The 11590-nt window shown below is 50.2% G+C and overlaps 1 protein-coding gene across 2 annotated transcripts in view; it reads right to left on the minus strand.

The window, feature by feature from the left end:
• Positions 1-1383, minus strand: part of OSCP1 (organic solute carrier partner 1) — a 110453-nt gene extending 109070 nt beyond the window's left edge. Inside the window, exon 1 of one of the 2 annotated variants that reach the window (XR_010230817.1) lies at positions 1030-1383. Coding sequence is in view for 1 of the 2 variants with exons in the window: in XM_063954392.1 (XP_063810462.1) it covers positions 1030-1141 (112 nt within the window). In the remaining variant the exon portion in view is untranslated. The remainder of the gene's footprint in view (positions 1-1029) is intronic. The other variant, XM_063954392.1, reaches the window with a different exon arrangement.
• Between the last annotated feature and the right edge of the window lie 10207 nt (positions 1384-11590).

An 11590-nucleotide genomic window follows, 5' to 3' on the forward strand; every position in this document is an offset into this window, starting at 1 on the left:
TACGGGAGATCAGCCTGAGAGGAGTTCCCCTACATGCCATGATTGGTGGCATGGGGGGTTCTTAGGTACTCAGATCCCCCCCTGCGTGCGCGTATGCTGCTCGCTCTCCCTGACACTCTCTCTTGCTCCTCTCTCGCCGACACCCTCTTTGTTTCTCTCTCACTCCCCTGTCTCTCCTGCTACCCTAAGGGGAATTGTAGTGGCAGTGGATGGGGATGTATGGGGTAGAGGTGGGGAAGGGGGCCCCAATATTTCTGTTGCAGACCCTGCCTGCTCCCCTGGGGGCCAGCCTCACCTACACAATGGTGCTTGCCAGCGCAATGCTGCAGTCCCATGCTCCTCCTTTCCCCATCGCAGCACCTCCGTCAGTGGTGCTCCCGGCCTCCATCTACATGGTGCGGCCTCTTCCCCACCGTGGTGCTGCCTCCTTTTCATCCCCACAGTATCGCCTCTTCCTCCCTGTTGGCTCCGCCCCGAGGGGCGCCAAAATGAGGATCTATCTTGCCCCCCCCAACCTATAAATGTTCTGACTCCCCTGATGGTATGCAATTATTCCAAAAAACGGAAAAATCCGATATCCAAAATACCTCTGGTCCCAAGCATTTTGGATAAGGGATACTCAACCTGTATTCACACCAGGGTCAGCTCTTACACCACAGTCAGGTAATCATCTGGACACTTCTTTAAATCTGATCTGATATTTACACACTGATAACATTTGATATACATATATTAGCTCTGCATTGTTTTAATTAGATCCATCTCCGAGTCCTGTGGTGGAAACACCCTGCAGGAGCAGCGGAGCCGGTCTCCCTGCATGTCCTTATGAGAGACTGTGCAGCCTCATCCCATCAGCAGCGGGCTCATCACTCTAGCGCTCAGGCAGCGATCCTATAGCCCGAACAGCCCCGTCTGCTTCTCCTGGAAGCAGCCCCGCATAACCAGGTGCCCCCACCCCTGCATGCACACCGCTGCTGTCTCGGGGGGATGGCGGGGATCAGCCATATTGCCCGTTGCACCGACACTCACCTTTCTTAGCTTTATCCGGGGGGATGTTCTGCGCCCGCAGCCGCTGGTCCAGGATATACAGCATCTCCCCTCCCAGGTTGATGAAGAGCAGCGGCAGCGTGCGGAGAGACATGGCTGGGCGGCCGGAGGGAGAGCTCGGGTAACACAGGGTAATAACAAGAACAAGGTTATCCCCGCTGGCAGAGTGTCCGGAGGTCACTGGGAGCGGATACGCGCTTCCGGACGCCTACGATGCCGAGTCCTCGGCCGCCGCCGCCCGCTCTCCCTCTCTCCAGTGTCTCACTCAGGCCGCAGACGCCGCCGCTCGGTTGCTAGGTTTCCGGCTCAGGCGATCACATGTCATCATCTATCTTAAAGGCGGGTGGTGGGATGTGCGCAGACGCAAGACTCACGTTTGCCAGTCACATGGGTAACATAACATAACACCAGTAGGGATGAGCATTGGAAGCTCACCACTAGATGATGGCTGAGCTGCTGCCGTCAAGTTTTTTTTTTGATGCAGTGGTAACTGACCATTGCATAAAAAGATTTCGATAGAACAAAGAATATAAAATGTTTGCGCATGCACAAACCTCTGCAGCTTGGCGGCCAGGGATGGGACTGGGGGCAGGACCTTCAGAACACTGCCATCAATTGGTAAAATCACTGCAATCGCAACAAAACCATTGCAGCAATGTCCATGCCTAGGGCAAAGCGAGACGTTGAAATGAGTTGAGCCAAGTGATTCGGATCAGTGGAGCGGATTGAGACAGTCATGGCGCACGGCTCTTCAATGTATACTGCTGTGACTCAGGGGCTGACTGCGGCTTGCGGGTTGCGATTAATGGTGTCTGGACTATAGATCTACTCTAAAAAGGTCTACCAGTCAATAGGACTGCCACTAATGGTAGACATGCATTAGGTCGACAGGGTCAAAAGGTCGACATGTGAAAGGTAGACAGTTCAACTGGTCGACAGGGTCAAAAGGTCAACGTGACAATGGTCGACACACATGGTAGACAAGTTTTTTTATTTAATTTTTTCAACTTTTTCCTAGTTTACCATCCACGTGGACTAGAATTGGGACTGTGCCGAGCACAGCAGTAGCGGAGCGAGACACCTTGTCCGAAGCATGGTGAGCAAAGTGAGTTGGGATTGTTTGTGGCAGAAAAGTGACAAAACTCCCCCCAAAAATAAATAAATAAATTGTGTCTACATTTTTTAAGTCGACCATTTCTATGTCGACCTTTTGACCCTGTCTCTTTCCTTCCGTGTACCTATTCTATGTAGACCTTTTGACCCTGTCAACACAATACATGTCGACCATTAGTGGTAGACCTATTGACTGTAGATCTTTTTAGTGTAGATCTAATAATCCACACCCGCGATTAATACTGTACATTCATTGCACACTGCAGCATTTGAGTTCCAATCCCGTAAATTAGGGGACTCGACTGCTGTGTTGGCTCGCCGATGCATGCCACTGTGTTTGTTGTGTGGTCACTGTCACTGACCATCAGGACTCAGCAGACAGAGGCAGAGCCTGGAGTAGAGACGAAAGAGGGCTGCGTTGTGCACTAGCCAGTGTGCTGCAAAAGGTACTCTGCTGTATGTACACTGTTTGGGCAAGCTAGAGGCACCTGCAAAAAGGGAGTGATTGGGGTCAGGGTATGCCCTGTGCTGTGTGGGGAACCCTGCCAGCACCAAACAGGGGAGATGTCTAGAGTCGCCAAAGGACAGGGAGACAGTGATTGGAGTCAGGGTGTGCCCACTGTGCCAGAATCCCTGACAGCCAGGCCCTGGTTTCCCGAATCCCTAGTAGGCAGTGTGTGTGCAGTGAACTATGGAGAGAGGCTGCTGCACTGACTACTGAGTATCATGTTTCGACACATCAACTTTTCGCGGCTCGAATCATTCGAACATCTACAAAATACAGGCCAACAACCTTACACCACACTTTGCAGTAGTCACAACAGATATAACTACCGTCAACATCAGTAGACACACTGGGTATAACTACAATGTACTTGCATTAACACGTTTCACGCTTAGGGACACAACCACATAAGTGAACAGTCAGCACTATCTTCCTAGTATATCAGCATTAACACATCATCGCCTCCATTCACAGAAACACATTAAGCATTGAACACAATGCCTTTACATTACACAGTTGATAATGCACCGGTCCCTGAGTAAATGGATCAATAACCAAATTTCCCTTTTCTCCCTAAAGGAATTATATCAGGGGACTCTAGGGGAAAAGGGAAGACTACCATCCCCCTTATTATTTTGATATAAGGGCAGAGGCGTAACAAGGGTTGGGTGAGTGGGGCACGTGCCCCGGGCACCTTGGCAGGCAGAAAGGAGAAATTTCAGATTCCGTGCGCACTAGACTGAAGCACAGCTACACAATACACAAGTGTGTAAATCCACCAAACACACAAGAGACAGATACAAAATACAAATTGTGCATTTAACAGTAGCGCTCTCCAACCACCATGTTTAAACTCCCCCAACAGAAGTGAAACAAAATTATTAAAAATGATTCACCCTGGGGGAATGGAGGGATTCTTCGCCCTCCCTTTGCTTAGATCTATATAAGCAGCAGCACACACTTCTCTCTTTAGATCACAGGACAAGGGGAAAATTCTCCAGAGCCTCAGAGGAAAAATCCGTAATGGATTGGGATGTTTTTACTTCTTGCTGAACATCCTAAAACACTTTAGAAAGAGAGAGACATAGTGTAGCAGTCCTTAGACATGGATGTTAATTTATTCCACAGACCGCACTTACAAAACAATGATTAAAAAGAAGCATTTAAAATCAACTCCAATGGACATATCACCAAGATGGCATCTTTCCTCCTCGGGAAATTCCTGCAACACCAGCTGGACACGGTGAGTGGAAGTGCCGGGTTCCGGATCCACAGCTCCACAAAAACCAGGAAGATCCTTCAGAGCGAATGGAGAAAAGTCCACGGAATAAAACCTTGGCAGGCCCAGGAGAGGGGGGCGCCGCCGCCGGCCAGGGCATCATGCTCCACTCGCTGTTATGATTCCAGCACTCTGGTCTGAGGAGATTTTATAACAAGGACCTGAGCACTGGAACGTAATGCTGGGAAAGGAAGCGGGAATGGAAAATAGCCCCTGGCGCCCTAACTCCGTTGTCTCGCCCGTGCTGTCAGAAATCCCTTGCGAGACTATGGTTGCTTGAGCCCATGGCAGCCGCGTTTGAAGGGCGGATTACGTCTGCCCAACTCCGATGCCCCCTCAGGTCTTAATGGGAGACAAAGGGAAATCCGAGACAGGGTGATAACAAGGGGCCCTCTAACTCAGCAACAAGGCCAGGGGCTACAAGGTAACTTAAAACTAGAATATGTGCGGAAATACCGCCAGGGAAAAGGACAACCAAAATACCACTTGTCCACTCTCCTACCCGGCACCGCCGAGTTCCGGAGAGGACTTGTGGAAGCGGAACCCTCCGCAAATGCTCCGAAACAGAATACAAAAAATATAGCGGGCTAAGCCGCAGCACACGGCAGAGCCGCAACTCACGAACACCACACGAGATTCTCTGGCGACCGTGGCGGACAATAGAGGACCAGAGACTTCTTGGGATGAGATGATAACTCCAAGATTCGGGAACTCTGAAGACAGGAATGACCGGACACAGCAGGACAGGAACTGACGTTCAGCAAACCTAAGCAGCATGCAGGAAGCTATTACCGGCGTCTGTGTGAAGCACTGAGAAAGTATTTAACAAGGAGTCCTCCAATCAGATGTTACAGAGCCAGATTATCAACATGCCGTGCAGCTGCCAGGCTGCACGAGCAAAGACAAGTGTGTGTGTGATTTATTTGATTGACCCTGCAACGGGGAACGCGGTCCGCCCGTGGCGTCCCCGTTGCTAGGGTCCGGGTGGCTAAGCACGCCTGGCGTCCCTGCGTTGCTAGGGAGCCGGCTGCTACGCACGCACGGCGTCCCAGCGTTGCTATGGACCCGGCGGCTAGCCTGCTCGGCGTCCCTAGTAGCTAGGCGCCGGGCCGCGAGGACATCACGGACCCCGGCGCCTAACAGTACCCCCCCTTGAGGAGGGGTCAAGGAACCCCTAAAGCCAGGTTTCTGAGGAAATTCTCGAAAAAATGCCCTCTTGAGCCTAGGGGCATGAAGATCCTTGTCCAGGACCCAAGACCTTTCCTCCGGACCATAGCCTTTCCAGTGAACTAAAAAATAAAGCCGACCCCGGGACAATTTAGAGTCAAGAACTTTCTCTACCAAGAATTCCTGTTGTCCCCGTACCTCCACTGGAGATCTACCCTGAGAGATCCTCCGAGGAAATCTACTGGAAGAAACGTATTGTTTCAACAGGGAACAATGAAAAGTATTTCCAATTTTAAGAGATCTTGGTAAACGTAGCCGAAAGGCAACTGGGTTGACCTTCTTACTAATAAGAAACGGTCCAATAAATTTGGGTCCCAGTCTAGCCGAGGATTGTCGAAGCCTGATGTTGCGAGTCGACAACCACACCTTATCTCCCACCTTAAAAGTGCAAGGACGTCGGAGCCTGTCAGAAAATTTCTTCTCTCGGAAGGCCGCTTTCCTGAGAGCAAGGTGCACTTTTTTCAAAATTGCTCTGAGATGGGAGGTCAAGGTTAGCGAGGAGACTGGAGAATGATGAAAAAAAGAATTGGCTCTGGGGTGAAAACCAAAAACTGAAAAGAACGGAGACTCTTTGGTGGAGGAATGACAAGAGTTATTGTAAGCAAATTCAGCCAAAGGGAGAAACTCAGACCAATCATTCTGGAGTTTGGCTGAATACAGACGCAAATATTGTTTTAATGACTGGTTGACTCGTTCGGTTTGCCCGTTAGACTGTGGGTGGTAACCAGATGTTAAAGACAGTGTCATCTTCAATGAGGCACAAAAACATTTCCAGAACTGTGCGATGAATTGTGGACCCCGATCAGAAACAATATCAGTGGGCAACCCATGAAGCCTGAACACATGGCGGAGGAACAAAACTGCCAACCCTTGAGCAGAAGGCAATCGGGGAAGAGCGACAAAATGAGCCATTTTACTAAAACGGTCCACTACCACCCAAATGACTCGGAATCCGGCTGAAAGGGGAAGGTCAACCACAAAATCCATGGAAATATGAGACCATGGCCTGAGAGGAACAGCTAAAGGCATGAGTTACCCGATAGGCAACGAACGAGGAACCTTATGCTGTGCACAAACCTGACATGAATGAACAAATTCCTTAACGTCTTTAGAAAGACTAGGCCACCACACTGAGCGAGAGACTAACTCCAATGTCTTAGTGATTCCCGGATGCCCTGAGACTTTGCCGTCATGAAATTCAGTTAAAACAGTGGCTCTCAAAAATTCAGGGACATAAAGACAACCAGCAGGAGTAAGTCTAGGAGTTTGGTGTTGAAGCTGGTTTAACTGGGTAAATAAATCCTGAGTGAGGCCTGCCCGGATGACTGAAGATGGAAGTATGGAGGTAACAACAGGATTGCTATTGTGAACCGGAAGAAAGCTACGTGACAGGGCATCAGCTTTTGTATTCTTGGAACCAGGCCTGAAAGTAATTATAAACCTGAAACGAGTAAAAAATAATGCCCAACGTGCCTGCCGAGCATTAAGCCGTTTAGCTGATTCAATATATTGCAGGTTCTTATGGTCAGTCAAAACCGAAATAGTATGTTTAGCTCCCTCCAGCCAATGCCTCCACTCCTCGAAAGCCCATTTCACCGCCAGTAACTCCCGATTACCAACATCATAGTTGGATTCAGCGGAGGAGAATTTCCTGGACATAAAGGCACAAGGATGTAACTCCAGAGACTCCGGATCCTCTTGAGAAAAGACAGCCCCCACTCCAACCTCTGAGGCATCAACCTCCACAACAAAAGGCAATTCCGGATTAGGATGTCTGAGGACTGGAGCCGAGACAAAGGCTTGTTTCAAGGCCTGGAAGGACAATTCGGCTTCATGCGACCAGTTGGTAGGATCCGCCCCTTTTTTTGTAAGAGCTACTATGGGAGCAACCAGGTCAGAAAAAGAATGAATGAACCTCCTATAAAAATTCGCAAACCCTAAAAAGCGCTGAATTGCTTTTAAATTAGTGGGTTGCGCCCAATTAAGGATGGCCTGGAGCTTCTTTGGTTCCATGGAAAATCCCTGAGGAGAAATTATGTACCCTAAAAAGGATACTTCCGTGACGTGAAAATCACACTTCTCCAGCTTGGTATACAAATGATTCTCACGTAACTTTTGAAGAACCAGACGCACCTGGGTAACATGTTGTTCCATAGATTCAGAAAAAATCAAGATGTCGTCTAAATAAACGACCACGAATTTCCCTAGGAAGTCACGGAGAACATCGTTAATAAGGTCTTGAAAAACCGCTGGAGCGTTAGACAGGCCGAACGGCATCACCAGGTATTCGTAGTGACCTGACTGAGTGCTGAAAGCCGTCTTCCACTCATCCCCAGATTTAATTCGGATGGGGTTGTAAGCTCCTCTAAGGTCAATTTTAGAAAAAATCACAGCAGAACATAACTGATCAAAAAGTACAGAAATCAACGGCAAAGGATAGGTGTTTTTAACGGAGATCTTATTCAGGGCTCTAAAATCAATGCATGGTCTAAGCGAGCCATCTTTTTTCTCCACAAAGAAAAAACCTGCACTTAAAGGAGATTTTGATGGTCTAATAAATCCCTTCTTTAAGCTTTCCTGAATATAATTATTCATGGCCGTAGTTTCTGGCCCGGACAAAGCATATAATCTCCCCTTTGGCAAAGTGGCACCTGGAACTAGCTCAATTGTACAATCATAAGGCCGATGGGGAGGCAGAATATCCGCATTGCCTTTAGAGAAGACATCGGCAAACTCTTGGTATTCCACAGGAATGAGCTCTGGAATGATTGCTGCAACTCTGACTGGATACGAAATACATTCCTTAGCACAAAATGTACCCCATTGGGAAATCTCCCCGGACCGCCAATCAATGGTGGGATTATGAAAGGCCAGCCAGGGGTGACCCAGAACAACAGGAACTGCCGGGCAATGTGTAAGGTAAAATTCAATATTTTCGGAATGTAAGGCTCCTACGGTAAGTACTACTGGAGGTGTACGGTGAGTAATTATCCCATTAGACAGCGGACCCCCATCTAAGCCGTGCATGGTGATACATCTATCTAATGGTAACTGCAGAATGCCTAAGGCCTTAGCCCAAGTTAAATCCATAAAGTTTCCTGCAGCTCCACTGTCGACAAAAGCCGACACCAAAGAACTGAGGCTGCCAAAGGAAACCTTAACGGGGACTAAGAGAGAGTTGTTCGAGGAGATAAGCTGCAGACCTAAGTGAACCCCCTCACAATTCACTTGGTCAAAGCGTTTCCCGACTTGTTCGGGCAATTACGAGCAAAATGTCCCTTACAACCACAGTATAAACAAAGACCGGAATTTTGTCTTCTGGTTTTTTCTTCAGGAGACAGCCGGGAGAGACCCATCTGCATGGGCTCCTCGACGTCCTCTGGAATGGAATATACACATGGACTAGACCTTACAGATGCTCCTCTTTCAGCCCTCCGCTCACGGAGACGACGATCAATCTTTATAGCAAGCTCAATAAGTTTATCAAGAGTCTCAGGAGCGGGGTACTGGAGGAGGCTGTCTTTTATAGATTCAGATAAACCGAGGCGAAACTGACTGCGCAGGGCAGGGTCATTCCAGCCACAGTCGTTCGACCAACGGTGAAATTCGGTACAATAAACCTCCGCAGGATTTTTTCCTTGTTTAAAAGCGCGCAGCTGACTCTCAGCGGACGCCTCTCTATCTGGGTCATCATACAAGAGCCCTAAAGACTTAAAAAAGGCGTCTACAGATAACAACGCAGGATCCTCTGCTCTTAAACCAAATGCCCAGGTCTGAGGATCCCCCTGGAGTAAAGAAATAATAATCCCAACCCGCTGAGATTCATTACCAGAGGATGTTGGTCTTAAACGAAAATAAAGTTTACAGGATTCTTTAAAATTAAAAAAATATTTTCTATCAGCGGAAAAACGGTCGGGCAAATGCATCTTTGGTTCAGAGACTACCTTCGGGGAGGCTCGCAAAAGATCTTCCTGCGATCTCACCCGAAGAGAAAGATCCTGAACCATCTGAGTAAGTTCTTGAATCTGGTTTACTAAGAGCTGACCGGGATTCGGCCCTAAACCTGACGGATTCATGAGGCCGATAAACTCTCACAACAACTGAATGAGAAAAAATTAAACCCCGTTTAATTTTAAGTTTTGGTTAGGCCGGTAATAATGTTATGATTCCAGCACTCTGGTCTCAGGAGATTTTATAACAAGGACCTGAGCACTGGAACGTAATGCTGGGAAAGGAAGCGGGAATGGAAAATAGCCCCTGGCGCCCTAACTCCGTTGTCTCGCCCGTGCTGTCAGAAATCCCTTGCGAGACTATGGTTGCTTGAGTCCATGGCAGCCGCGTTTGAAGGGCGGATTACGTCTGCCCAACTCCGATGCCCCCTTAGGTCTTAATGGGAGACAAAGGGAAATCCGAGACAGGGTGATAACAAGGGGCCCTCTAACTCAGCAACAAGGCCAGGGGCTACAAGGTAACTTAAAACTAGAATATGTGCGGAAATACCGCCAGGGAAAAGGACAACCAAAATACCACTTGTCCACTCTCCTACCCGGCACCGCCGAGTTCCGGAGAGGACTTGTGGAAGCGGAACCCTCCGCAAATGCTCCGAAACAGAATACAAAAAATATAGCGTGCTGAGCCGCAGCACACGGCAGAGCGGCAACTCACGAACACCACACGAGATTCTCTGGCAACCGTGGCGGACAATAGAGGACCAGAGACTTCTTGGGATGAGATGATAACTCCAAGATTCGGGAACTCTGAAGACAGGAATGACCGGACACAGCAGGACAGGAACTGACGTTCAGCAAACCTAAGCAGCATGCAGGAAGCTATTACCGGCGTCTGTGTGAAGCACTGAGAAAGTATTTAACAAGGAGTCCTCCAATCAGATGTTACAGAGCCAGATTATCAACATGCCGTGCAGCTGCCAGGCTGCACGAGCAAAGACAAGTGTGTGTGTGATTTATTTGATTGACCCTGCAACGGGGAACGCGGTCCGCCCGTGGCGTCCCCGTTGCTAGGGTCCGGGCGGCTAAGCACGCCTGGCGTCCCTGCGTTGCTAGGGAGCCGGCGGCTACGCACGCACGGCGTCCCAGCGTTGCTAGGGACCCGGCGGCTAGCCCGCTCGGCGTCCCTAGTAGCTAGGCGCCGGGCCGCGAGGACATCGCGGACCCCGGCGCCTAACACTCGCCCCCGTCACGCCGAAATGTGAGGGGAGGAGAGCACATCGTCTCTCCTTCCCGTCTCCGCTGCTGCCAGCACTAGCAGCGCTGCGTGTGTCCGGTCTCCGGCGGCGTTAGCCAATCAGAGCTTGCGGACCGGCTCCTGATTGGCTGCCGGTCCACAAGCTCTGATTGGCTAGCGAACCAGCGCCACACAGCCGCCGGAGACCTGTAGCGGTGAGGGGAAGGTGAGGCGCTGCGCTCTCCTCCCCTCACATATCAACAAGCGGTGAGTGACCGGGGGGGGGGGGGAGGTGGCACAGTGGGGCATGTATCTGGCACTGAGTGGGGCATGTAACTGGCACTGAGTGGGGCATGTAACTGGCACAGTGGGGCATGTATCTGGCACTGAGTGGGGCATGTAACTGGCACAGTGGGGTATGTAACTGGCACAGTGGGGCATGTATCTGGCAATGAGTGGGGCATGTAACTGGCACTGTGGGGCAATGTAACTGGCACTGTGGGGCAATGTAACTGGCACTGTGGGGCATGTATCTGGCACTGTGGGGCATGTAACTGGCACTGTGGGGCAATGTAACTGGCACTGTGGGGCATGTACCTGGCACTGTGGGGCAATGTAACTGGCACTGTGGGGCATGTATCTGGCACTGTGGGGCATGTATCTGGCACTGTGGGGCATGTATCCGGCACTGTGGGGCATTGTATTTGGCACTGTGGGGCAATGTAACTGGCACTGTGGGCCATTTTCAGTGGCCACACCCCTTCTGGTGCGTGGCCACACCCCTTCTGGTGTGTGGCCACGACCCCATTTTTTCGCAACGCGTGCCTTCGGCGCGCGCACATGCTTCTTTTGGTGTGTTTTTTTTGGGGGGGCGCCATTTTCCATCTTGCCCTGGGCTCCGAAAACCCTAGCTACGCCTCTGTATAAGGGGCACTGGAGGGGAAGGAGAGCCCACCCCTTAATTAGTCCTGCGGGCACTGACGAAGGGGAGACTACCCCATTAATTAACCAAATTGGGCAAACCAGGGGATATAGGGGAGACAGCCCCTATTTAAGAGACATGAACTGGGGTATCGTTGGTTTTAGGGGAGCCTGCCCCCTCTATTGCTTAATGCTGGCCAAGCGCAGAGTCCTGCAGTGGAAGGGCATTACGGGGCAGAGTCCCGCAGCGAAAGGGCATAGAGATGTTCTCACCCTTGTTGCGGTTGGGTCTTCGGCGCCATCCAGGATGCAAA

This window comes from Pseudophryne corroboree, chromosome 2, assembly GCF_028390025.1.
Source record: "Pseudophryne corroboree isolate aPseCor3 chromosome 2, aPseCor3.hap2, whole genome shotgun sequence".
Taxonomy (NCBI): Eukaryota; Metazoa; Chordata; class Amphibia; order Anura; family Myobatrachidae; genus Pseudophryne; species Pseudophryne corroboree.